At 57.9% G+C, this 27,358-nt stretch overlaps 2 protein-coding genes across 5 annotated transcripts; one reads left to right on the top strand and one right to left on the bottom strand.

Moving 5' to 3' along the window:
• Positions 1-274: 274 nt before the first annotated feature.
• Positions 275-22,257, bottom strand: Pax6 (paired box 6). Of its 4 annotated transcripts, none has more exons than XM_063256733.1 (14): positions 22,121-22,257; positions 17,130-17,356; positions 13,416-13,488; positions 13,019-13,079; positions 10,222-10,352; positions 9,488-9,529; positions 9,179-9,394; positions 8,442-8,607; positions 4,155-4,313; positions 3,707-3,789; positions 3,469-3,619; positions 3,271-3,386; positions 1,720-1,870; positions 275-1,066 (listed from the first exon to the last, which is right to left on the bottom strand). In XM_063256733.1, the coding sequence occupies exons 4-14, from the start codon at positions 13,026-13,028 to the stop codon at positions 981-983; spliced, it is 1,311 nt and encodes a 436-aa protein (XP_063112803.1). In that variant the 5' UTR covers positions 13,029-13,079; positions 13,416-13,488; positions 17,130-17,356; positions 22,121-22,257; the 3' UTR covers positions 275-980. The 4 variants fall into 4 exon arrangements, with proteins under 4 accessions (XP_063112803.1, XP_005001333.1, XP_063112804.1 ...); XM_005001276.4 differs by lacking the exon at positions 22,121-22,257 and adding an exon at positions 17,544-17,688; XM_063256734.1 differs by lacking the exon at positions 22,121-22,257 and adding an exon at positions 17,449-17,668.
• On the top strand, positions 18,543-26,053 carry LOC134477512 (uncharacterized). The gene is made up of 4 exons (XM_063255639.1): positions 18,543-18,935; positions 20,857-20,879; positions 21,095-21,163; positions 21,277-26,053. The coding sequence occupies exons 1-4, from the start codon at positions 18,543-18,545 to the stop codon at positions 21,845-21,847; spliced, it is 1,056 nt and encodes a 351-aa protein (XP_063111709.1). The 3' UTR covers positions 21,848-26,053.
• Positions 26,054-27,358: the final 1,305 nt, after the last annotated feature.

The following is a 27,358-nucleotide window of genomic DNA, read 5'->3' as shown; positions in this document are numbered from 1 at the left end:
TAATAAAGGAAATACAAAAGCTTTGGCATGGTTTTTACAATCAACAATGGTTAATTCTGATATGTAGTTGTGAACAACTTCAAAACACTTAAATTTAAAACTCTTGCAAGCACTTTTAATTGATTAAGAATGAATTCTAGATGCACAAAATGATTGGACTGTGAACAGTAATACAACTATATCTAAGAACAATTAACTTTTGCTGGCCAAAAAAAGAAATGTATGATTGCATGAAAATGTGTATAAAACATCTATAGAGTATTCTTGTCAAATATAAATGAAATTAACTTTATTATAGAAATCATTCTGAGGATTTCTAGGGAAGACAAATACTTACATTTTGACATAAAACAAATTGGATTATATCGAAGACACACTCTACCTTTTAGCTATCAACTTTTTCTTCCTTGAATTTATAGCTTACCCCCTTTTTTTTTTGCACATAAACTTCATTTGTTAACAACCTTTGGAAAACCAACATATTTCTTACATAAATCTAGTGCATGTCATTCCAGGTTGAATTATATGCAAGGGATGATACAAACGTGGGGCCTCAGCCCACTGCCTAGGAACAGATGGGTAGAAGGACTCGATATATCTGGATAAAACTCTTAAGTTCGTGGCAAACCTTGCTGATCATGGTTTCCTTTTTTTTCCTTTGTTTTCTTCAAACACGTTCATGACCACCCTGGGTCAAACCTCCACCCAGCCTACATTGTTTGTTGTGTTTTGTTATGACATACAAATGCCCATTTACAAATAATACACCAAAATGAATAAAGGTTTGGATACCAAAATGAAGATTTGTTCCAACTGAGATCGCGCCTTGGTACGCACAGTTGTCCTGCGTGGCCCAGGCCACCGCCCCAGGCCAGCGTGGGAAGTGCTTCAGCGCCTTTCAGTCCCACTTTTACCTTTCCCGAGCGCCCCGTGTGGCCACAAAAGTCACTGACCGAGAAGCACAATTTCCTTTTCTTTCTTTACTGTAATCTTGGCCAATACTGAGACATATCAGGCTCACTCCCAGGAACCTGGACTGGAACCGACACGCCGGGAGAAATGAGACCTGGAAAATGGAAGAAAGAAATTATCTCCAAGGGCCAGGCACGGAGGAGGAGTGTGCTGTACTCCTAAGGGCATCACAGCTCTTCCAAGCTGGGTGTGGCACACACGCCTGTCATCCCAGCCCTTAGGAGGCTGACGCAGGAGCTTCGGCAGTGAGAGAGAGGCCAGCCTGGGCTACATAGCAAGACTCCATCTCAAAAAAAAAAACAAAACAAAAAAACAAAAAACACTGCTGTGTCTGCCAGAGAAGGGCCCCGCCAGAAACAACAGCATGTGGTGCAGACAGAACCACTGTTCCCCACCCCCTAGCCCCCAGGAAAAGGACAAAGCCTCCGAGAGTACATGCGTCATCGGGGTCATCGGGCCGTCCCCAGAGGACGGAGTGTGGAGCTGCTGGCTTGCGCAGGGGACACCAAAGCCGTATGGAGAAGCAGTCAGCTTCCTGCACCACATTAAGGAGAAGCACCTTTCACTGCACCTGGGCTCAAGTTACAAATGGGCGTGACTTACTTTCCCTTTCGGTCAGTTTTGCCCTGAGATGGGCAGCAGAGTCCAACACACCCTCGCTGGAGGCTCTGAATCAGCCTTGAGATGGGCTGGCGAAAGCTTCTTAAGGGCCAGCTGCGTGTAGCCTGGGGGCAACCCAAGGCTCACCTGTGGACGTGGCGCCCGAGGTGCCCATGGGCTGACTGTTCATGTGAGTCTGCATGTGCGGGGGCGTGTAGGTGTCGTAGCTCCGCCCATTCACCGATGGGCTGGTGGGCAGCATGCAGGAGTACGAGGAGGTCTGGCTGGGGACAGGGGGCTGCAGGAGAGAGGAGGACCTGGGTCATCTTGGGGCAGGGGCAAGCCACCCCTGACCCTTGGCCTGAGCTGGGCTGGCCACAGCTGGGCGTGGTGGCGCACACCTGTCATCCAGCACTTGGGAGGCTGAGGCAGGAGGAGTACCATGAGCACAAGGCCAGCCTGGGGTATCTAGTGAGACCTTGCCTCAAATCAAAGCCAAACCAACTAACCCAAACCAAACCAAAACACACTCAGACAGCTCTGTGCCTTCAGACGGCATCTAGTACGATGGCTGTGCTGTCTACACATGAACAGGGCCTCAGAGCCGGTAGCCCAGTTCCCGCAGCCCCCATTCTCACAGACCTGGTCTTGGGAATCCCAAGCTCTGGGGCACGTGTGAGGTGCTAGGGGTCAGGAGAACCATGCCCTCAGGCACTAGGACTAGGGGTGCCCTGACCTGTGATGACCTCAGGTGACCATGCCGGAGTGTTAGGAATGGAAACACCTTTCCTGAGTGGCCCCGCCCACATGGGGTTCATCTACGAAACTGCACCGCACCCCAAAAGCTCAGCATGGCAGCACTGGACAACAGCCCCTCCTCTGTCCTGAGAAGCTGGAGAGCCCTGCTGCGAGCCTCCGGGCAGCAGCCAAGGGATGTGTGCACAGGAGCACTGGGCAACACCAGTCTTGGGTGACCTGCCTTGTGCCACGTGGCTAGGGCTGCTGGTCACCAGGATGGACAGATGGACAGATGACCAGTCCCACTCCTAAAGCCAGGTTCTGTTGCTGCCCAAAGGGCTCTCAGTCACCATGGCTGCCTCGCCCCACTGTTTTCACAAATGCTGGACACATGACCCACACGACTCTGCGGTGTCCTGGAGCAGAGGACATAGAGAGTCAAGCCGAGAGAAGGCCTGTCCAAACCCCATAGGGCTGTGCAGAAGCTGCTCATCCCACCCTTCTGGATGGGTTCGAGGCCCGGGACACTGGCTTTTTGGCTGCTAGATCTGAAATTCAGCACGAGTCTGGTGGGGAAAACACAAGCAGGCAGAGGCGTCTCCCGCTACACCCGCCATCTCTCGCTGCCCCGAGTGGAGAGCAGGATGGCCACTATCACAGCCACTGTCATGGCCGCCCCTGATCAAGTGGGGTTTTCTTTTGCACACGGGAATCCTCCCAGCAAGCGCCTCTGCTTCACCTGCCTGCCCACTCCCACACACCAGCCTAGGGATGAGAATGCTGGGGCAGGAGACGCTGGGATGCTTAGGAGTGGCCCTTGCTCCTGAGGGGACAGCACCCCCGGTAGCCATGTCTCTCAGGGCTGGGCCACACCAGTTCCAGTATTTCCATTCCTCTTTGTTAAGGGCCTGACAGTTCAAGCTGATCTCCATGGAGAGAAACCGTCCTGCCTCTGCTTACCTGCATAGGCAGGTTGTTGGCCATGGTAAAGCTGGGCATGGGGGGCAGCGCGCTGTATGTGTTGGTGAGGGCCGTGTCTGTCCGGCCCAGCATGGAGCCAGACGTGAAGGAGGACACTGTGGAAAGACATGGGAGCTGGTGAGCGGCACAGCCAGGCCAGGGATACGGGTGTGGGGTGGGGGCACGGGCACCAGTTACCAGGGGTGGTGGGCTGTGGGATGGGCTGGTACACGCTGGTGCTGAAGCTGCTGCTGATGGGGATGTGGCTGGGGGTGTTGCTGGCCTGCCTCCGCTGGTTCCGAAGCTTCTCCTCTCTCCTCCACTTGGCCCTTCTGTTGGAAAACCAGACCTGGAGAGGAGAGGACGAGGCTCAGGCCCGGCCTGCCCCGCCCCGCCAGCAGTGCCTGTAGGGACCCTCTGCCCTGGCCAGCCGTACCTGTATCCTGGCTTCGGGCAGGTCGATCTTGGCGGCTAGTCTCTCCCGGGCAAATACGTCTGGGTAGTGGGTCCTCTCAAACTCTGCAAGAAGAAGACAGTGCCATGCAGGGTCCGAAGGGCATGAAGGCACAGCCCAGCTTGGACCTGGCCCTCATCACCCCAGGGTCACCCTGGGGATCTGCCAGCTCCCAACGCTCACACCAGGGACGCCCTGTGCCTGGAACAGCGGAACCACCACTTCCCCTTTCCAGATCACACATGTCGCCTTGATTTAGTGGGGCGTGAAAAGACAACAAGAGACACCCCGAAAAGATGCCCAGAGGAAACAAAGGACAAAAAGGAAAGCATGTGGGCCCAGCCCTCTGAGCAGAGGTGCCTGCAGTTCCAGCCCGTCCCAAGGGGCAGCGCCGCCCGCCGCCCACTGCTTGCCCCCCACCTGCCGTCACCTTTCTCCAGGGCCTCGATCTGCTCCTGGGTGAAGGAGGTCCGGTTCCGCTGCAGCTTCCGCTTCAGCTGCAGCCGCATCTGTGCCTCATCCGAGTCCTCCCCGTTGGAGCTGATGGAGTTGGTGTTCTCCCCCGCTCCCTCCTGCTGCTGGCACCCATCTGGATGGAAAGAGGACAGACAGTGAGACCAGGAGGGACACACATTGGGCCTGGGCTCCAGAGTGTGGCAGTGTTGCCGGGCATTCCCAGGGTGGCCAGGTGGCAGCATCCTCCTGGGATGGGCCCTGACGAGGCCGGTCACCTGGCAGCCACTCCTGTCCTCCCAAGCTGAGACATCACTGTCCAGGAAGATAGGGTGGCGTTTCTCTGGGTGACAGGACAGTCACTAATGTCGAAGCGGCCCCCACTCCCAAATGCTTCCCCATCCAGCCCCACCACGTCTCTACCTAGGCCTGTGTTGGGAAAATATAAGAGTGATGTACAAGATTTCAGCTGATCTATAATCAGTAATTCCCATCTAATCAATTAGATGTTGATAGGTTTGTAGAAAATGCTATTAAGAAACCAAACCAAGCTTGTAATCTTTTTAAAAAAATATTTATCTAGTTTTTATTTGAATTCTGCACAGTCAATTTCATTTTAAAGGTTGTGAATTTAGAAGTACTTGCATTGTTCTGCAGTTTTATTCAACTATTGTATGAGAGTGCGTCGCCTTGACACCTATTACGAGCACAGCTGTAATTATATCATCACCAAGAACAGGCTATAATTGCTGAAAATGGAATTTTATATTTAGATAAAAGGACTGTCCATTCTTTGTAATGTGTTGCACCAGAGAAAAGTAAGATTTCTTTTAAATTTTTAACGTGTAATTTTAAAAAAGAAATAGAGTTCGCTAACTCGCTCAATAGGCCATGTTGCAGCTGAAGTCTTGGCATCTCGTGCAAGTGGTACATTTTTAATTAGGGCATTTCCAGGACTTTTAATGTAATTTCTATCATTACACAAGGGAAAGTTTTATTGTTTGCCTTTGCCGTCAGAGGGTGAGACATGTGCCTGGGCTGGCCATCTCCCACTTTGCCTGTCCAAGGGGAAGGACTGTGGGCCACAAAGGCTGGATCCTGGGTCCTGAAGTCCCTAAGGGACACCCCCCAGGGACAGTGCCCGCAGCTGCGGGGGAGGAGCAGGGCAGCCTGGTGGGAATCCACCAGGCCAGGAATATCATTTATAACCAGGACACAATGGGCAGCGCCTTCAAAGCACCCGGGGAATTGTGACCGGATCTAGTGGGACCCTTTCAGGAACTCTGAAATGTTTTAAAACCCCAACTTTCTCCCCCATTTAAACAGGCGGATTCATCGGCACTGGCCACCATATGGGCCCTCCGAGATCTATTGAGATGACCACCAACACTTGAATAGCGCGGGCCGCTTTTCAGAGCGCACAAAGCCCGGCGAGTAAGGGAAACTATTAAACTCCTGGGCAGGAGCGTTGGCAAACTTTCGTGGGCAGAATTTTGAGGCCACAATGAGCGCCGACAACAAAAGGATTCTCTTGAGGCGTGCAGCGGCCACATTGTGTGACAAGGAGCCAGTCAACAGACTTCTCAGCGCAGTGTGTTAACCCCTCTGCTCCGCTATCATTAATCACTGTCCGAGCAGGGCATGGGGCCTTCCCCAGGCAGGACGCTGGCCGGGAGGAGACAGGACAGGACGGAGGAGGAGGGGTGAAAGGCTCTGGGGACCAGCCGGGGATGAAGACAGGGCCTCCCTGCTGCGCAGGGTGCCGGCCAAAAAGAGGGGCAGAAGTGGAGGCTTACAGCCCTCCAGGGGTGCTTGGGCCAAGGGCCAGATAGGCCCTGGGTGGGGGCCTAGAGGGTGACAGGGAGGTGGAGGGAGAAAGACAGAGGCCTGAAAGGTGGGAGAGGAAAGGACAGGGAGGAGGAAGAGCCCCCGCCCGCTCCTCGGGCGTTGCCTCCGCTGCACGACCTGGGCTTCAGAGCGCCCCCTACTCCTTGCGGCTGTGGGGGAAGGGCGCTGCGGCTGGGGGCTGAGCCACATATCCAGGGGGCACTGGGTCTCCAGGAGGCCAACAGCTTGGCCGGGCGGCCATCTCCTAGGGCAGAGCAGAGATGGAGGTCCACACACACACTGTTGTAGGCACGCGCAATCTCTGATGTGTGTGCAGGGGAGGGTGTCAGCAGGGGACGGGAACTAGATTTTAAATCTTCCATAAAAAGTGCAGTTTGGGGCCAGCAAGGAGAGGTGGGGCCAACACACAGCCAGGTAGGGGCTGGCTGCTTGAAAAGAGGCAGCTGTCTGTCCCCAGTGAGGCGGTGGGGGCAGTGGTCACTCAGACCGGTGCCCTCTTGGGCCCCTTCAGCACCTGTCCTTCCCATCAACCTTCTCAGATGCACACGCGACACTGCGCCAGAGCCCAGCATCAGGACTGAGTGGGGGGCGGCCACCCCCAACCTGCGCCGTGCAGGCCTTGCCCTGGCGCTGGGGATGGGATTTGTGTCCTGGAGGAAGAGGAGAAAGACGCTGGGAAATAAAATCATTCCTTGGTTTCTTAGTGTCGCAATCAGTGAAGCGGAAATCGAGCAAGAAAAGATAGCGGCGGCACTGTCCTGGCTGCACGGATCAAACCTAAGGCCTCTGGGGATGGAGGAGGGGACAGGGATGAACCCCCCAGTGACCTGGTGACAAAGGAGGGCACCCAGTCCCACAGGGGTTTGGGAACAAGGAGTGGGCAGGGTCCCCCCGCCCCCCGCATCCCCAGCCCAACCTGACCCACTTGGGAACTTGGCCGAGGTGTCCCCCACCCCTGCAGTTTCATCATCCCCATCCCCACTGTGGTGTCCTCAGGTAGAGATGATGTCTGTCCCCTGGAGTGCTGAATTCCAAGTCCCAGGACAGAGGAGGTGAGAGCCACCGTGTCTGTGTCCCCCACATCCTCAGGTGAGCCAGGGTGGGGGACACTGGTGACGAAGTTCACTGCCCTGAGCCAGCACCACCCCAGGCCCAAGGTCACCACAGACCCTGAGGATGCAACCACTCAACCCAGTGGGAGGAGGAGGCTGCACCTGAGCGAGCAGTGAGCAGCGGCCCTGGCTCCACCCGCCCTGGCCCTGCACCCTCCCCCAGAGGCCCTGGAGAGGATAGTGGTCGTCCCTGGGACATTCCTGGGCATCCGGCACTGGGCTGCTGCACATACTGCCCTCAGCCTCCTGGGCCATGCGGCCGGCCACGCTGGGAAGCAGAGGCAGCGCTGGACTCCTATCTTCCCAGTGTCCGTCCTATATTGTTTCCTGCTCTTAAAACTGACATGTCTAATTGGCAATTGGTGCCGAATCGTGTCCAGAGGTCTCTTGTGGAACATTTCTACAGCTGTCTCCTTCAACTAGACGCTCATTCATGTCGCCTTAATGAGAAACAAAACGTTCTCTAATGAGCAATTATAGAGCGACAGGATTGTCCCCATAACAAATTCTTGCGAGTGACAGAAGCATCTTTTGTACTACATATTCCGCATACTGTTGCCGATTTCCCCTTCCCTCACTGGCCGGTGGGGCACAGGACAAGGAGCCCAAGGGTCCCGGGTCCCCAGCGGGCTGCGCTGGGCTCTGAGGGAGACCCCTGATCCATGTCATCCGCGCATTATCTCCTATCTGGGCACAGCTCTGAGATCCATCTTTGGCCCCCTACTTCCTGGCTGCACCAAGCCATCTGGCTGAGGCTGCCCCCCAACTCCGCCCATCCCACCAGAAGGGGCCAGGGACCCTGGGGCTCCCCTCCAGGAATGGACAGGTGGCCACCCACAGAGGTGAGAGAAGAGCAGGGCAGGACAGGGGCTGGTGGTGGCCCCTCCTCCAGTTCCCATGAGCGCTCACTGGCCGCAGCCCCTCACCCTTGCCGGCAACAACCGGAGGCCAGCAGGTGCCAGCACCTCAAAAAGAGACACAGCACAGTGCTGTCCACCTCAAGGGCTGTGAGCCTGCTCTCTTGCCCCGCTGCAGAAGGCTGTGTACTCCCACATCAGATGTGGACAGCAGCTGTGCACTTGCCTTACACACGTGCCCTACCCACAGTCACACACGCACGCTCACACACACAGTCTGCCACCTCTGTGCCACTCCTGATGTACGCCTGACCCTCACATGCCCAGCCCTGCCACCTGCACCGAATGCCACCTGCTGTGCCCAGGCCTCTGCCGCAGGCCACCAGTCCCCCCCACCTCTGCCCACAAGGGGCCTGGCTGTGAGGGGGATGGCTGCCTGGCTCTTACCTTGCGTGGGCTGCCCAGGCACGGAAGTCCCTGGATACCACCCTGGGCGGGCACCCCAGCTTCCGGTCTGCCCGTTGAGCATCCTTAGTTTATCATACATGCCGTCTGCGCCCATCTGCTGCTTTTCGCTAGCCAGGTTGCGGAGGACTCTGTTTATTGATGACACCTGCAGACCAACCCAAATCAGACCCAGCAGCAGCATCTCCCCAAGACAAAGCCACCCACAACCCGCCTGGCTCTAGGCTCCCGTGCAGAGCAGCTCTCCCAGGAGAGCGCCAGCCACGCTGGCACGGTGAGTAGATGCTGGAGACAGGAGAGACAGAGCCGGCAGGGAAATCTGGTCGGGAGGAGGGGGGCTGGGCTCCTTCCTCTTCTCTAGGTGCGGGGGAGGGGCTCCCTCACATCAGGGGCACAGGTGGGACCTGGGCAGGGTCCCGTGCAGGGCTCTATTTCAGGGAGCCGGTGTGGGGCTGAGGGAAGTGCGGAGGGGGGGGTGCCCTGCCCAGGTGGAATAGCCTTCCATTTCATTTTCCTCCTGATCCCAGTGTGGTCCTAGTGCCTTTCCCCAGTGCTCCTGCCCGCTCTGGTTTGCTGGAAGGGAACAGCTCTCTGATCTGACCCCCATTTTCCAGATGGCTAGCCACGCCCAGGGCCCCCTCTGCCACCCAGTGTCACTGAAGGGAGAAGGTCGGGAGAAGGATCAGCGGGCAGAGCAGAGCGCAGCATCCAGAACTCACACTCGGTATGTTGTCGTTCGTACAGACCCCCTCGGACAGCAGCCGGTCTCGGATTTCCCAGGCGAAGATGGACGGGCACTCCCGCTTGTACTGGGCTATCTTGCTGACCACTTCTGGAGTTGCCACTCTGGGTTTGCTGCCACCAATGGCCCTGGGCCGGATGGAGCCGGTCTCGTAATACCTGCCCAGAATCTTACTCACACAGCCGTTGGACACCTGCATGGGGAAGTGGGCAGAAAACCACATTATTAATAATTTCAAGACAAAAATAAAATTGTTTAAGTATGCATTAAACAATGACAAGCTTACGTTTTGACTGTCCAGCACTTGGACTTTTGCATCTGCATGGGTCTATAACACAAAAATATACCTTCAATGGTACGAGAGCTTACTGTAGCGTGCTTTTCTTTTTTAAAATTATACTGGTAGCCCTAAAAACTACAAATGGGTGAGACTTTCAAACATCTTGCACTTAAAAAAAGAATCTTAAAAATTTTTTAAAAAATTCTTCCTAAACACTGCCAGAAGATGCATCAAAACGAAGTCAAATTAAATTTTTGGTGCTGACCGTGCTCTGAGGAGTGGTGTCTTCTAATGAGCAAAGGGGAAAATAAACTGAATTTTCACTTTTTACTAAAAAGAGGCCCAATCAAGGGAAAGTGCACCAGGATGTAGTGACAGCATCCCCTTTGCAGGTCAGCATACGCTCTGTGGTGGAGGACGGGACCCCTTGCGCAACTCCAGAGAGAACTGCATGGAGAGGGCAGCAGCGGCCCCCAGCTCACTGCTGTTGGAGCGTGAACTGTTCTCAGCGTGGGGGCTTTCCTACGTGGGGGTGTTTGCTTTTTAATGCACACATCATTTTTTCTGGAGCAGATGAATTCTCTTATGCAACTGACTCAGGTTGAAAGAGACAAGGGAGGACAGTGGAAGAGAGGGAAAGCTGGAGGACAGGGTGAGGTGGGGTCCGGCATCGCAGCGTTTGCAGGAGGAAATGAAGAGAGGGCGCTGAGAGTGGAGCCGGCAGGGGCCGGGAGGATCACCTGCAGAATTCGGGAGATGTCGCAAGGCCGGGCCCCGCTGTGCGCGAGTTCCACAATCTTCTGCCGGGTGGAGTCCGGCAGTGGCCGCCCGTTGACAAAGACACCACCGAGCTGATTCACACCACTGTGACCTGTGGCAAAGGACAGGAGAGGAGAGAAGAGGAGGAGGACGGGCAGGAGAAACAGGAGGAGGAGGAATAAGAAAAAGGAAGAGAAGAGGAGAAGGAAAAGAGGAAGTGGAGGAGAAAGAAGAGGAGGAGAAGGGGGAAGAAAGGAAGAGAAAAAGAGAAAGAGAAACAACCACAATGCACCCTCAGCTCCCTGCTAACCCATGCCAACCTCAGCCACCGGGTCCTTGCTGTGGAGCACGAAAACCACACAACAGGACCACCAGCCAGGCAGGGCACGGGCAGCCCACCCTTTCCCCGACCGTACTGGAGGTCCCCGGAGCCCATACTTTCCAAGGAGCCCAGGATCGGGATACTTGGACCCACTGCCACCCACCAGCCACAGCCACTGCCCTCTGCAGGAGCCCAACCAGGCTCCAGCCTGCAGGCCAACTCCCCTCTCCTCTCCTTCCAGAGATTCTGGGGCATCTCCACAGGCAGGGACCTGCCCGGCGCACTGACCCTCACCCTCAGGGCTCCACAGCCTGAGTACCCCACACCGCAGCCTTGGGGCCAAAGTCCAGCAGTGGTGGTGTCACCATCTAAACTCTGGCAAGGCAGCTCAGTGCCAGCTGGGTTTGTTTTGTTCTTTCACAGAAGGGAAGGGGAAGGCACTGAAAAGCAGAGTGACCGAGCAGAGAGCCCCAGCTTGAGACCCAGTGCCTCAAGGTTGCCTATTGAGCCCAGGCTCAGATCGGCCCCACCAAGGGGTCCACTGCCCCGCAGTGCCCACATGGCCACTATCCCTCCACTTGTACTGCTAAGGTCCCCTCTGCCCTCAGCAAGGCCAGGCACAGCACAAACCCAAGCCCAAAGCGACATCGAAGCCCACAGCCGAGTGCCCTAGTGCCGTGCTGGCCCCTCCATCTGCATCCCATGGCCTCCTCCATTGTCTGATCTCAGGGACCAGGGAGCCCTTGCCGCATCTGCTCCCCCAAACCACAGAGCATGGAGGCAGCAGGCCCCCAGCTTCTGGCCTTAGTCTCCAACCTGCAACCCGAGTCTAGAGCAGCCCTCCCGGGGAAGAGAAGCTGGGCTCCGTCCGTGCGCACCCGCGCCGCCTCTCCTCGCTCCTCTCAGCTCTCCTCCTCAGAGCCTCCTGATAAATTGACTCCAGGAGCCTGAGCTTCTTAGCAATAAATAAGCTCCAAATATAGAAGAGGGGGGAAAATATGATGAGCCTCTCTGACATTTGTCTTTAAAATAAAACGAGCTGCACGTCAAGTTTGAGCTTAATTTCTGGAAATAGGCGAAAGTCGCTCCAGATCATGCATGGAAGGCTAATTGAAAAGATCAGTCGGGGCGCTGGTGGCAGCCCTGTCACTTTGTGACAGTGCTCCGCTCCAGGAAATTGCATCGTCACGACAAACGGGACCGTGATGAAACGACCCTTTCCATCCCTATTTGTAGATCACTCAGACAAGCCTGGACTGCACCCCTTTCCCCTTCCAGGGCGCCTCTGTTCCAGGGTAGCCCAAGGCTGCAGGTGGGGGGGGGCCCTCCGCAAGGGGGGCTGGGGCCTCAGCGCAATGAGAAGTGACAGGCATTTGGGGGCTCTGGGCTTCTGCCTGGCCATGGTGGGGACACCACTCCTCCGGCCAGCAGGCCTCACCTTGCTCCTGAGCCTCACCACCACCTAGCCTGGTTCCCAGCGCTAGCTGGGGCACTGCATCTGGGGCCAGGGAGTCTCCCAGGAACAGGGGCCCGAGGCAGCTTTGCAGATGCCTGTGCCCAGGGCATCCAGGTCTCTGTGCCCAGGCTGGGGCTGCCACCCAGACCTCAGCCTGCGGAGCACCAGCCACTCTGCCACCGCTGCTGCCAGCGCTGAAAAGGCCGCGAGGCCGCGCTCTGATCCGCCCCGAGGTTAAGCCTCAATCATCACGTCCCTCCCTGGGGACCCAGCGCACTCGCCCAGTAGTGATGATTATGGGCCTCGAATTCGACCTCGAAGCCTCTAACAGGAAAACATATGGTGCCAATTTGGAGGTTCCATACTGAGCACACCAGGAACCTCAGCACAAAGCCTGAGAGCTGCATAGGCTCAGCCAGGAGACCCGGGTTGCCAGAGTGGCCACCTGTGCCGCCTGCGGAGCCCCGTGCCCACCTGCCCAGGTGCTGGGCAGGCCCAGCGCGGCTGTCTGGGTCCCAGGCTGCAGAATCCCAGGCCTAGCCGCACCACAGCCTCCAGAGCCTACCCCAACCTGCTCCTGCCCTCCTGCATGCATGCAGAAGGGTTGGGGCCCAGGGGCAGATGAAGGCACCCAGAAAGCATGGTGGCAGTGGCCAGTGCAGAGCTGGCCTTCTCGGGTCGCACAATGTGGCCCCCACTCCACCCACCAGGCCTGACCAGTGCCGAGCCCCTGGCCACAGCCCCCACCCCATCCAGTCGGGACTTGTATCCCCTCACCCAGGAGCCTGGCTCTCAGCTTGTCTTGCCCCATACACCAGCCCCTTTCTGGGGTCAGAGCCCGGGCAGGGGTGGGAGGGGTGTGAGTTAAGGGATTGGGGGGGATGGGGTGCCTCTACTGGAGCAGCCTGCTCTGCAGGCTCAGCTCCAGCCCGTCCCTCCTGGAGGGTCCCAGCCTCATTCCCACCCTCCCTCCACCAACAGCCTCAGGCCTGGCACTTACTGTTCTGCATGCTGGCACTGGCTGTGGGCCTCGGGGTCCCTTGGGGCTGGAGTGCAGGGCTCTGTCAGCAGGAAAACAGGAGTTAAACCCGGTGCTGCACCAGGCAGGCCCAGCCCCACCCGGCGACTTGGGCCTGGCAGTGGAATCCGCCTTATTTAGAAATGGATCCACTCAAAGGCTTGGGGAGCTTAGGGTCATCTCCCTCTGACTCTAGTGAAGGCCCAAGAGCTCCTCAGGGCTTCAAATAACACACCCCAGTATTCCCAATTGAGGTCTGTCAGATGCTTCTGTCAGGAGACCTGATTTTTTTCTTCTATCTGAAGCCTAATGCAGAAATACCCTGAAACAGTTGCTTTGGACTCCGTGTTGCAGCCCAGGGCAGTATCTCAGAACTTGCCTGCAATTGGGGATGTCTGTCCGCTCTCCGAATAACAGGCTTCACACATCTGCACACCCCTAAAGTCTTCCCCCTAAGACAGTGCCAGGGAGAGAAGGGCAAGTGAGACTGCGGATAGAAGCACAGCCGGTGGACAGCTTCAGCCCCAACCTGGGCAAAATGGGAGTCCGGACTCAGCCACTCCAGAGATCCAGATTCCAGCAGTGCACTCACATTCCCGGGAGCCGATCCTGGGATGCCCCATCCACCCTCTGGAGAAGCGAGCTTTGGCTCGGCTGGGAGAACAGAAGAATCTTAGGAGCGAGCGAGGGTTTTGCTTTGCAAAAATATTGAGGTCCAGGCGAAAGGGAAGGAGAAAAAGAAACCAGAGGAGACGGGTGGGGAAGGAGCAGGACCGACAGGCAGGGGAGAAAGGGGACCAAGGCCTGAAAGTTTGCAAGTTTAGGGAAGGGAACTTCCAGGCACTTCACAGCTCGCCTGACCTCCCCTCACGGACCTCGCGGGCACGGGCTGCAGAAAGGCTGCAGGGCTGCACCTCTCCTGCTATGAGGGTGCCCACCACCTCAGTGGTCCCAAGCCCCCAGAGCCCAAGTCTCTGTTTACTCCTTCATCTGGGCCCCCCAAGACTTCCTGAACAGCCCCTTCCGACTTCCCCCAGCCTTCTGGGTCTCTTGTAGCAAACCGCAAGCCCAACTTTCCCCACATGTATGCAAGCACGCACGCCTCACTTGTGGCAATCTGGGTGTTTAGATCGTGCCCCGATCCTGCACGCTGACACACGCTGTCTACCTCGGCTGGCTGCTTTAAAAAGTAGGAACAGGAGGGGGTGAGCGTGGTCGGAGGAGCCTTCAGACCGAACAATGGCTGCTGTTCTGGCTCCCTCGCCGGCCCGGAGCAGAGCCCAGGCCCCCGCAGCTTCCAAGCAACAACTGGCCAACCCTCGGGAGCAGGAGACCTTCCTCCAGCTCTGACTTGGAGCGTCCCCCAGCCTGACCCCCCACCAGCGCCCTCCAACCGCTAAAAACTCCTTCTGGTGTGGAGAGGGGAAAATGGACACATCGTTTCTCTTTATAAATATCAGGGGTAATTGTGTTACTGGTATGAGTTGTTAGTGGCAGTAAAAGATACAAGGGCGCTGTGGGGAGCTCAATTGGGAAAGGAGAGTGACAATAAAGAGCCCATTCAGGAGGTTCGCCCCCCCAAAAAAGAGGTGCAGTAACAATACAGTCACGGCGTCATTTCTGTCGGCTTTTTAAAAATTATCCTTCTCCCTCTTTTGCCTGAGACGATTCTAATGGTGCCTGCCTGGCCGCACAGAGTTTCAAGAAGTACATTTTCCCCTGTGAAGCTGTTTGTAGTCTAATCTTCAACTAACTGGGTGGCAGCTTAAATCCAAAAAAATCAAACCTCACCAAGGACTTTTTCCCAGCATCCGATCGTGGGCTGGTAGATGCCGGCCTGGCGCGGGTACGTTGCCCGCGCCGCTGGCTCTCCAACGCCTCCTCCCACCGCTCCAGGCCTCGCTCAGCCCTGCCAGAGCGGGAGGAAACCCTACTCCGGCCGCGGGTCCCTCCCCCGTGTGGGGCTCCGGCTCCTGAGGCAGGTGGACAGGAGGTGCGGGGTTTCCCTGGAGGGGTGAAACTTCCCGAACTCTTGTCCGGGGCCACCTTGCACATGGCACAAACCAATGCCCCCTGCCCGGCTAGTACTTTCCTGATGCCATTTTTTAAAAACAAATCTCCATCGGATCCCTGAAAGGCCTGGCTGATTAATTTTCAAAGCAGCTGGGAAGGTGCTAACATTTCAAGTTCCCATTCTGCTCCCTCCTCACCGGCTCTGGGCTAAGAAGCTATCTAATTACTAAAGTAATCGTTAACACTTCAAGCAAAAGCAACCCGGGACACGGAGTGGGGGCGGGGGCAAGATACCCAGAAGCAGTTGTGGTCTCTGAGAAGCCTGACCGGGCCCCCAGCCCAGCCTGGGGATTCCTGCAGTTTCCTGGGGCCACAGAGCTGCATCCAGGGTGAAAGAGGCTCCAGAAATCTCCCAAGTCACCCAGGCCGTGGGCGCAAGGCCGCTGTGCTCTTCCTGTCCCCGCACAGGCCTCAGCTCCCCATAGCCGCTGTTGCTTTTATTAATTTTCAAAACCCAGCCCCAAAGGGTGAAGGGAAGTATGCCCCTTCCCTCCTTCTGCCCCTGGGCCAGAGAGTAATTAGCAATTAGGACGACAAAGTTTTACCCTCCAGGGCCAAGTAAGATAACAACTAATCAAATCGCCTTCAGACGTCTGCAGAGGTCACAGGCTGTAAAAAATGTAATGTCAACGGCAACAACTATTATTCCCCTCAGTGCTCGGCAAGACTTGGAGGCACTTTGCTTTCATTTCTGTTTCTGCCCCTCTTCAAACCGTCCCAAGCTCCAGCTAAACACCCAGAATGGCTTAGAGAGCTTTGGGGTGGGTGAGGAAGGAAGAAAGAAAGAAACCACATTTACTTTGTTTTTAAACTTTCGAGAAATCACTCAAGACTGAAGGGCCAGGTTTTAGCACTCGAAAAAGAAAAGCATTTCCACTTGAAATTCAACTCCATTTCCCCCAATTACACTTGCTAAAATTCAGGGCTATTATGGCGCAGGGAGACTGAGAAAATCTGCTCCGGGAAAGAGGCAACAACTTTATGAACTTTGAAAAGACACTTTTCCTCCCCGGGTCTTAGAATCCAAAAGCTCTCGAATTACTCTAACTAATTAGCTGGGAGAGGAGGTGATCAGAGGAGGAGGGGAAAGCCAAGGTTTCGTATAGATTTTTTTTAAAGCCACACAAAGAAAAAAAATGAGGATTCCGGATACAAAAAAAAAAAAAAAAAAAAAAAAAAAAAAAAAGCAATCCACCTTTCCAGCTCCACACTTGTTGAAATGGCAACCCCGGCGGCAGTTTGGTCAGGGGAAGACAAGGAAAAAATTACCCACCGCGCAGGAGGCCAGGGCAAGGTGCACCCGATTTTGCAGGCGGGGGCCAGAGCAGGGGGAACCCGCAGCGCCCCCGTTTCCAAGTCCGAGCTTGGCACTCAAGTTGTGCTGTAGGCAGCGCCTGGGCCTGAGGAAGCTGACAGTCCTGGCTCGTCAGCCCGAGGTCCCTCGCTGCGCGCCTCCGCCGCCAACCGGGCCTGGCGGCTCGGTTCCCGGCGCGCGCTGGCTGCGGAGTCTCCGAGCGCGCGTGTGGCCGCCTCGCCAATAGCTCGGCCCGGGCTGGCGCGGGCGAGATGCCCGATAGCGCCAAGAGCCTCCTTCCCGGCGCAGCCGAATCGCACAAAGCCGGGGCACGCGCGGCTCCAGGTCCCGGTTTGCGCGCCCGCGGCCCGCGCTGGACAAAGCGGCCGATCTCTGCGGCCGCTCGGGACCCAGGCACTGCGCAGCCACCTTCGTCCTCGCCGCCAGCCCGAGAGCTTGGAGAACGCCGAGCCCTAGAGCGGCGCTGCAGCCTCGGTGTCTCCCTCGAGCTCGCCCACACCGCGCGCCCACGCCGCGCGCCCCACGCCGCGCGCCCTGGCCGGAGCCCTCGAACGCGGCTCCGGGGCGCGGGAGAAAGTTTGGGCTCCGGCGAGGAAACTTCTCGGCCTCACGATCTGGTGGAGTAGGGAAGGGACGCTGAGAAGGCACTGGACAGGGACCATCCTCCCCGGTGTCGAGCGAATAAAGAAGGAAAAGGCGACTCACCTTTAGGAGGCATCCTGGGTCGCTCACGGCCAAAGCTCCTGTCAAGACTTTTGTGGGGCTGGGGAATCTTTGGTTCCTCGTTTGCTTTTTGGGTTTGCTTTTTTTCTGTCCCCGCTGCTTAAAGACCACAACGGCTGGGAAGCACGATGCCCGCGAGGAGCCGCTCGGGAGAGTTTTCTCCACGGACGCTGTTGTAGGGCTGGAGTGCGAGAGCAACACCGGGGTCCCTGGGAGGGAGACAGAGTGACAATGAGGCAGGCTGTCAGGGCTGCGGCGTGCGAGTCAAGAGCGCGCGCGGGGAAGCGGCCGCGGCCAGCACACCTAAGAGATCGGTGGTGCCCAGGGTGCTAACGTGTGTGCGCGGCGCCCGGCCTCGCCGCCACGCTCCTCACTGGCCCATTAGCGGAGCCTGACCTCTGTCATCATCCTCCAGCAAAACACTTCCTCCTGCGCCTCCACCAGAGCGGGAAATGGGGCCGAGCCACGGTTCGCTTTTCAAACCCACTAATCACTCCGCAACATGCAAATGCGCCGCTCTCTCCCACACAAAATATTGCTTTATGCAAAGCAGCGCCGGGGCCTCGCGCCAGCCGATTGGCCGCTCCCGCTCCCCGCCCGGCGCAATTGGTCCGTTTGTTTGAATATGAATACACTTGCTGCGCCCCGCGCCGCCGCCGCCGCTTCCTCCGGCCCCGCTTCGCTCCGCGCCCGGTCTGGGCCCCGCGCCTCGGCCCTGGCCCCGCACCGCCGCCGCCGCCGCGGCAAACTTGGGCACTCGAAGCGCAGAGGCCTCGGCCCAGAGTCGCGCCCCGCCCCCACACTCGGGTCGACCACGCGCGGAGAGAGTCCCACGGTGCCTCCCGCGCCCCCTCCCGGCCCGACCTGGCCCTGCCCGGCCTGGCCTGGCCTCTGCAGCCGGAACGCGCCGGGCGTCGCCGGGGCTGCTCCTCCCGGCGAGCAGGCGCGGCCAGGCCTGAGGGAGGTCGGGACTCCGCCTGCCCGACCCCGCCGCGCCCGGCCCTTTCTTCTCGCCTCTCTCACCGGAGGCCGCGGTGCGAGGCCCGCCCGGCGCACAGCCGAGTAAACACGCGCTCGTGTGTCCCGAGGACTTGTGAAAAGCCCCAGAGTCCTCCGCAAACACTCTTGCCTGCCCCACGTGCCTCTGTTGACTGAGTGCGGCGCGGGTCCAGTGCCTAAGAGGGGCGGGGTGGGCCGGACTGGCTGAGCGCTCGCGTGCCGTGCGCCCCGGTCCGCGTGGGGCGCGTGGCCCTGCTCCGTGCGCCCTCTCCCGGGTCGGCCCCGGGCACGGACGCAGCGCCCCTTCCGTTGCGGCCAGAAAACCCGGGAGGAAAGTAAGTAAGCGGCTTTTCCGTCCGGGCCGCACCGCACAGGGCCGAGCGTTGCGCAGTCAGAATGCGGCTCGTTCCCCTCCGAAGGCGCCCTTGGAGCCGGGAAGGGGCCTGGTCGGGAGAGGGTCGGGAAGCCAGCACCGAAGCCGAGACGCAGCCGCCCCTGGGACGCGGGGCTCCGGCGACTCGAGGAGGTGCCGAGGGTCCCTGCCGGTTCTGGGAGGCGCTGGAGCGGGGCGCGCGGGCGGGCGAGGCAGCCGGTTCTGGTAGACCCGGAGAGGCCTTGGGTCTTGCGAAGCCCGATCGTATGGCCAAGCGCGAAGCCTTGGTCGGAGCGCAGAAGGAAGCGGCGCGGGTGCCGGCCTCAGCCGGGCCTCGGCGCCAGATTTCGCAAGACCGCGACTTTCGGGAACCCCTGGAATTGAGGCGGCAGGTCGCGTTCCCCTTCTCCCACTTGGTACTTCTCAAGCCAGCAAAAAAGAAGCATGAACCCCACCGCGCCTGGGCAAGACCGGGGACAGGGCCGGTGGCTCTGTCCGAACTGGAAGCGAATATCATTTCTACAACTCTCAATTAGCTCCGGGTGGATTATCACCTTCTTAAACTCTGCCTCTAAAGAAGCGGGCGTAATCTTGTTGCTGTGCCCCCCTCCCGCCCGGGCTTTAAATCGGGCCTCCCCAGCCCCCACCCGACCCCCATACATTCCCAAGAAAAGTTTTCACCAAAAACCCGAGGCCGCAGGAGCCGAGAGTGGAAGACACTGACGTCACTGGTGGGCTAGGGGCCTCGGGAAGGACGCCTGGAAACTGGACCCAGCACAGAAAGATGTGGTTGCTTCTGAGATGTCAATATTTGGGGTGGAAGTGGGCGGTTTGAAAAGAAAAGAGACAGAGTTTACAAAGTTTAAAGAGAGAAGGGGGGAGCACATGACCTCCTGGCGCTGACCCTGGCCTAGTCCTTGGTTCCCTGGGGCACCCTCCCTTCTCCTGCCAGGTGTCTGTCACAGGGGCACAGGCCAGGGACACCCAGAGGTATTCCAGAACCAAAGCCACGCAGGTCACTATGATCATCACGACTTCCCATTTGCACCCGGGAGAGGCCACTGCTGCCCTGGGAGGCCTGACCCTGCCCCTGCTCCTGGAGACCCCTGCCTCCTCCTGCCTTCCAGGCTTGCCAGGTGCTCAGCTCAGCTCCCCGGGGGGACAGGCTTTGGCTCTCAGCCTGGGATCCCAGGGCTGCTCATGAACTCCCACTGGCCCTGTGGCCAGCATCAGATGCCAGCCACCCTGCAGCGGGAAGAGTGCATTTCTCTATGGGAGGAAAGTCACTTAACAGAGCCCTAGATCTTGTCTTCGCAGGCCTGGACAGTGGGTCCCTGCAGACCACAGGCGGATCCTATGAGCACCAAAGGGGAAGGCCTCTCACCCAGCCTCACTCCAGGGCCTGCTTGAGCTGCTTCTCTTGCCATCACCTGCTCTGTTCCTGTTCGCCCTCACCAAGCCCAGAGCCTCCAAGCTGTGGCTTCGCTTGGCCAGGAAGCCCTGGTGCCACTCCTTTCTCCCTCCTGCCAACTGGTCAGTGTGCCTGCAGTTCTCAATTGACACTGGGCGGCCAGCCTCTTTCTACTTCTGTCCCCTTCTTCCCTGCCCTGCTTAAAAGTAAAATTTCCGTGGGTCTCCCCACCACAGCCCTGGGTCTAACCCTGAGACTGCCATCATACTGCCCCATGCCCCATGCAGTGTACGCCTACACCAGCAGCAGTTTGCGGTTCTTGCAAACAGAGTTCCGGGAAGGTTGACTTGTCAGCCCCACAAACCCAAGGCAAGAGTTCAGCTCCCTAAGAACAGCAAACTAAGGCCACAGTGTCTCCGGGATCCCCAGTGGCCTATCGAAGGCCCCGGACTGAACCCACAAGCTGTCCTGTCTGCAGCTGGGTGTACTTGGGCCAGCCTGGTTTCGAGGCCGGGAGGAGGAGGAAGCCAGTGTCAGGGCTGGCTCTGGGCAGCAGGACGGCGGCTGAGCGCATCCCGGCAGGCTTTTAAGATGACATTGATTGGGACAAGCTGTTCCCAGCCCCCATAAGAGTTAATCTGCCTCTTAATCAAGGCACTAAGAGGCTCAATGCGAGTTTTATTAGTGACCAAACAACAGAAGCGGCAGCCAGGGATCAAAAGCCAGAATCCCCGATATTCTGTCAACCCGAGCTCTCAAAAAACTGTATTTTCAATTAGAGAACAATTCAGCTCTTTCCGTCACTTCCTAACCAGACTCTCACAGAGACCGACTTCCAAAACGGGCTGGGGGCAGCCTCAGGCACAGATTCTCAAAGAGAATCTACAACCCTGGTCCCGATCTGACCTCAGCTTTTCTTCCTCCAGGTCAGCCCTGTCCACCCGCCACAGTGAGGCCGCAGTTTACAGAGCCGCAGAGACTCCACAGATACACTCTTCCACCCTGGAGGGAGGCTGGATCCCCTCCCTCACTTTCAAATCCTGAAATAAATACATAAACACCCGGCCCTGGGACATCTGAATAGCAATTCCTCCAATAACCTAAATTATAAGAGAACCGCAGGGGGAAAAAGACAAGCCAACCGCACCCGCCCTGCCATCACAGAGGGCAGCGACAAGGCCACCGTGGAGATCCCCTGCTCGCCCAGGGCGCCTTCGAGGACTACGGTCAGAGGTAATTATGTCACCGAGTTTTCTCACTGTGACAGCGGAATAAACACAATCTCCAATAAACATCTCTAATGAGGGAGGAGGCCTGAGAACGGCTGGTTTGATTTATGACTACAGAAGGAAGTCTGCTGCCCACAGCACGGCGGGCGACCTGCTCGCAGCCCGGCTCCAGGAAGCAACCGCCGTGGAGACCCCGCCAGGTAAGGCACGCGGGCTGGCGGGCCTGGCAGGGGGTGGCCGCCCGCGCACCGTAGGTTGGGGTTCCGCAGCGCGTGTCGCGGGTGCCCGGGATACAGACGTTCCCCCAAGTGACCCCAGTTCTACAGAAGGGGTTCGGGACGTGTGGCTTGCGGAGGTCTCTTCAACTTCCAGAGCGCGCGCCTTGCGACTGGACTGGGCTCCCCGGAACCTCAAATCCTTCAAGTTTGGCCCTGTCCCCTGCCCTCCGCGACTCCGGGAAACTTTCACCACAGCGTGCCCTGCACTTCGGCGGGGTCCTCTGTCCCATGGCGGCGTGAGCCACGGTAAACCGAGCCCCTGCCCGCTGGCTCCGGTGGTCGCTGCCACCGTGGGCTCTGCTCCCCGAGCTCGGCCCCATGCTCTGCTCGGTGTGGCCAACCCAAGGCCCACGTGCTTCCGTCCCTGTGCCTCAATTCTCCCACTTGTCACGTCCCGCCTGCCACACTGAGCGACCTCGGGAAAGTTTTGCATCTCGTCGCGTGACCCGGGGCCTTGTGGGTCTCCTGCGAGGGGACAGCGGGAACCGCGGCGCCCACGCGCAAGGCCGCACAGCGAGTCCGCGCCAGACTGCGAGAACCGTGCGGGGTCCAGCCCAGAGTCCCCGCCTGCGCCCCGGGACCCTGCTGCTCCGTGCCTCCCCGAAGTCACCGCAGCCCGGGGCAGCCCGGGGGTCCCCGGAGCCTCTGGCCTGGGCACCTGCAGCGAGTGGGGCGTGCGTTACCTGGTGGAGGGTGGGACAGGTGTGCCGGTTCCCACGCGCGTCCCCGCCGCGCGGCGGGGAAGTGGCGCTGTGACAGCCGTGCGGCCGACCGGCCTGGAGTTTAAATGTCCCCGGGAGGAGCGGTGTCGCGCGGGCGCCAACTTTCCTTAATACCCGCGCGGCGCCGCGCTCATTGGCTGCGGGCGCGCGTGACGTCACGACACGAGTCGGGTTCGACTTGCGGGGTCCGGGCCAGGGACCCCCAATCTGGGCCAGGTCCGCGCAGCTCACCCCGCGCCCTGCTCCCCCTTCCCAAGGTGCAGGCACTGACTGGTCTGCCCTGGCCCAGCCCTGAGCAGGCTGTGGTCAGCGCTCTTTGGGTGACCACCTGTCCCCTCCTCGGTTCCCGGAGTCACTTGGTCAGCGGGATCCCGAATGCGCCGGGTAGACGGGCGACTGCAGGAGGTTGCCGGGGGCTTGAGGCGCGATGGTACGGGCCTGGCCCTGCCCAGCGCTCGCATCCTTGCCAGACACAAGGGATCCGGAGGGATGTGCGCCCGCCCGGCCTGCGGAGCCCTGCCAGGGCTGAAAGGCTCCAGCCACGTAGAAAATGCAGGTGATTGTACTTCGTGTTGACTGCAGGGTCAGCTGTTGACTTTATGGCCTGGAGAGGACACGGGTCAGAACTGTCCCTGCCGGGATAAGGAGATGCCTGGGCTGGGCAGGTGCTGAGGGGCTAACCTGGTGTCTGCACCAGGTCTGCACCCCCTAGCAATGAGGAAACAGCTCGGAGAGCCCAGAGTGCATGTGGGAAGGTTGCCCCAGGGGGCTTCTTGACTCTGGGCTTCCCTCCTCTGCCTGCAGCAGGAGGTCTTGCCTGGGGGCAGGGACACTGGAGAAGTGACAGGGAAGACAGGGGGTGTAGGGTCACTCTTGGGCAGCTCTTGGCAGGCCGGGCCCAGATTGTGTATGTTGTGTGTGTGTGTGTGTGTGTGTGTGTGTGTGTGTGTGCCAGCTAGAAGGAGGCTCCAGGGCCAGATCCCTTGCACCTTGGTTGGTAGTGGTAACAAGTGGGCCATACACAGATGTCACCAAGGTGCCAGGTCTGGAAGTTCCTACTTCACCCCCGTGCACCTAGCCAGGTGTGTGACCTCTCAACAGCATGGATGCCTGTGCCAGGCGGTGGGCCTGCACCCTCGGCCTGGACAGCTGACAGCTGGACTCGAGGCATGTCTTGTCCCAGCAGTGGGAGCCAGAGAGTGGATGTGAAGAAGAGCCCTGGGCTTGAGAAGCCTGGACAGCAGATGGAACCCACAGCACCTGGGCACCAGTCAGGACTGCGTGGGCCAGGCCTGGACCCCTCAGTGTCTTGCTGCCTCAGCCTGGCTCTGCCACAGCCAGCTTGGTGGCTCTCTCAGGCTGGCGCTCCTGTGACCCAATTTCTCTCTGGGCACCCAGCCACTCTGCAGGACCCAGTGCACCCCAGCTCCAAAGGGCCTGAGGTTGCCTCTCCACTACCATTCACTTGGGCGGGGTTCCCGGAGGGCCTGGGCCTGCGTGGCCAGGCCAGCCTTTGCTTTCTGTCCAGCACGATTTCTTTCCCTGTCCTCTGTCCCCTGCCCCTGCCGCCCAGGGCCGCACGCTGGGTCTGTTGGAAGTGCAGGCCTTAGCTTCCATCCATCTCTGCAGCCCGGCAGGCTGCTGGAGGGCCAGCTGGAAACCCAGGCCACCACCTGCTTATTGGTAGCCAAGGGTGTGCTTGGGGCTCGGCCTTGGGGTGCAAGCAGGGTGAGACCTGCCTGGCCCTGTGCCCTCCAGCACTGGTCAGGCAGGAAGAGGTGCAGCTCAACTCCATTGCGGGAACCTTGTCCCAGCTGCATGCTGGCCAACGCTCTGTGCCACCAGTGGCTTTGGGTCCAGAGGGCTGGCTTGCAGGGAGAGCACCTCCAGGGGCAGCCTGGCCTCTCTCTTGGGCTGAGGCTCAGGCCAGCTTCACCCACCAAGTGTTACCCCGGGGTGGGACGTGGGTGGGGTGCAAAGGGAAAGAGGCTCTTCTGCTTCCCGCTGCCTCTTGGCCGGCTTGCCCAGCATGCAATTCTCAGACAGGCAGGGCAGCCCCGGCTCTGGTTATCATCATCTTCCTCCTTGCTGCCCCTTCCTCCCCCTCTGTGGCAGCTCTGGCTGTCTAGGTCAGGGGCTCTGGGGCCACCTCCCTGCCATGCCATCCTCGACTGACTGCCTAGCAAGCTCCAGCCCGGCAGAAGCGATGGGAGGTGACGCAGGAGCCAGAGCACAGGCTGCAGAGCCAGTCTAGGCTGGAAGAGAGGGTGGAGGAAAAGAGGCCGAGAGTGGGAGAGAGAGGGAGGAGAGAGCAGGAGAAAGAGGGAAGGGAAGGAGAGGGGAGAGAGAGGAAAGGAGAGCGACAAAGAGAGACAGAGGAGAGAGACAGGAAACCAGAGAGAGACAGACAGATAGACAGAGGGGAAGGAGAGAGAAGGAAAAAGGGGAGAGAAAGAGGGAGGGCAAAAGGGAGAGAGAGGGAGAGGCTGGCCCAGGCTGGAACCCCAGCCCTGCCCTGAAGCCTAGCTAGGGTGGGTCTCTATGTCTCACCCTTCTTCTCTCCCCCACTTTATGCAAATAAGTGGCCCCTCCCTGAGGACCTGGATCCCGGGTGGGTGGGAATCGATTATTTCTCTTTTCATCGACAGTGAACATTGATTGTCCCAACCACTGAAAAGTAGAAATGGATTTTTCCCACTTAAATATTTCAGTTCCATTTTACTAAGCCTGGACAGCAGTACATCCTATTAACTTCTGTTTAAAAGAGTAGTATTCCTGGGAGAATGCTGATCGATACAGGGGTCTCCTGGCACTTTTTCACCTAGAATTTAATAGAAGGGGGAGCAGTCTCGGCACCACTGGGAAAATACTATGCACTTTCTGGACGGTTTGGAACAGTGCTGACTGCCGCAGGGCACACACGGCCGGGTGAAGCTGCCGAGCCGGGTGTTCAGCCCTGGCTCTGTCCTGCTCCTCTGCTTCCTTCCTCTGTTTTGACCCTTTTGTAGTTTAGATGAAAGCTGCAGGAACATCCTGTGAATCTGAACATCATAAAGAGAAATGTTTAGCAGAGATTCCGTTTGCCATCTCTTCACCTGTGTAAGAGAGCGCGTCGTGGCCGAGCTCCCCACCCTTCCTCACCCATCCTCCTAAGCCCACCTGAGGTTCCTGCCACTGCAAAGGCTCTCAGAGCCTGGAAAAAACCCAGTGCTTCCAGCTTGCGTTCCCAGTAAGAAAACTCTACTTCAGCAGCTGCCTGCCCTTCGGCGGCCGGGAAGCAGCGCCCGCCCGGCCCAGAGCCGATCTCTTTGCTGCTCAGCCGGCAGAGGTGGAGACAGGAACTGAATTCCCTGGGGGTGATTGGATGCAACTCGCTGAAAGTCGACAGCCACGTCCTGGGTGTTAGGAACTCACTGTTTCTCGACGTGACAAGGCCAGCTTCGATCTGCAATCGTATTTGAATGGGCAATGAGCGGAAAGATGCCTGGTCATTAAGCCTGCTTCTTCCTTAGCAAAATCAGGAGCAGCTTCATTTGCACACAAATGCTAATAAAACTCGGACTTGGGCAACTCTTTAATAAAAAGGGATGGCTGTGTAATTCAAACTGGAGGTGAAAAGGAGCCAGAGAGAGAGAGATGGGTTCCAACCATATCCCCGACTTTTCCCCAAAGGTCTATGTGATTGAGTTGACTTTTTTACTTTAAATCTTAAATAAGATGTGAGTTGTAACAAGAGGATTGGCACTTACTCCGTGACCCTTATAATTGGATTAAATATAGACTGAGACGTACAAAAACACACCGAGACTGACACCTGCCAACTGGACTTCCTTATGATTGATGGTGATGCTTCGTGCTGGCAACAATAATGAAATAAATTGTACGGATAAAACAGCACATTTGTCATTTCCGTGCCATGAGTGAGGAAGTCAACGAGCTAGGCAAGCTGTTGGCTGACAGGCTGGGGAGGCGAGCTAAAGAGATAAATAAGGATTCAAGGCATTGACAGGACAAATTATAACTTGTCACAACCTTTTTAAATTCAGAAGTTTTCAATTAACATATATATTGCTGTTACATATAAGATAAGGGAGCGCCCACATAAACATGCGGGCACAGGCCCCCCTCCTGGTGCCAGGGCCTCAGGCGCCAGGCCTCCAGGGCTGTCACGAGTGGGCCAGTACAGACCCCTGGCCAGCTCAGGCTTGGGAATGTGGCGCTGGCAGACACCACTTCATCAGAGAAGTGCAGTTTGGAGGGTCCAGGGCCTGGCCCGTGCTCTGCGCTAGCACCGTCAGCCCTGCCTGGTGTCCCTGTGAGCAGGGGTGGAGAGCAGAGGCAGCCTGGGTCTGCATTAGCAGCGACCTTGTCCTGGATATAAGCCTAGGCCTCAATCTGGGGGAGCCCAAGGACACCCCTGGACTTGGCATCGACCTGGAAGAGGCCACAAACGGCCTTTGTCTGACCCAAGGGAACCATTTCCTCTTCTGGCCCGTAGAAGTGGGGGTATAGGGAAGACAAACCAGCTGGGGGGGTCTCTAGGTAAACTGAGGCCCTGTATACTGAGATCTGGAGGGGGTTACAAGTGTTGGGGGTGACTCAGGAGGTGCTGCAGGTCAGGGGTGGTTCAGAAGTTTGGGCAGTGTCTAGACTGTGAATGTGACCAGAGCCCTTGGGAGGCTGGAAACATCCACAGCCCTCAGGAGGTGATCCTACCCCAGGTCCCAGCTTCCTATGTCTGTCCAGCTAGAGTATAACGTTTGCAGTGGGAAGCTATGTCCCCAGGCACAGGCGGATCCCAGGGGAAGCCTGGGCAGGGTGGCCAGGTGGCTAGAGGCTGGGAAGACAAGAGCTTGGTTCCAGACAGGTGGGCTGGGGAGCCAGGTTCCTCTGGCTGCTCCCGCTGGCACCAGTCTCCTGTGCAGGACCCAGGCAGGGAAGAAGCCAGCCTGGCCTCAGAGCCACCTGGAATCAGCGCAAGTGTCCGGAGAGAGCGCTGCACTCCGAGCTCCATACCATGGGTGCTAACCCCTGGGCACCCACCCCACAGTCAGCCCCGAGAAGCCTCTGATTTCTTACAAAGATAGAGCCCAGGGCGGCAAGGAAAAAAAAAACCCAAGTTACACGGAATTAGTTGGAAGCAGCGCATTCCCCGGCGACCACAGCCATTAACATAATAATCTAAACGCCATTTTTTAT

The sequence above is a fragment of the Cavia porcellus genome, unplaced genomic scaffold (genome assembly GCF_034190915.1).
Source record: "Cavia porcellus strain 051 isolate PalLab524CR breed Dunkin Hartley unplaced genomic scaffold, mCavPor4.1 scaffold_9, whole genome shotgun sequence".
Lineage (NCBI taxonomy): Eukaryota > Metazoa > Chordata > Mammalia > Rodentia > Caviidae > Cavia > Cavia porcellus.
Note: the sequence above shows the minus strand (reverse complement) of the source record. Positions and strands in the feature narration are given on the sequence as shown.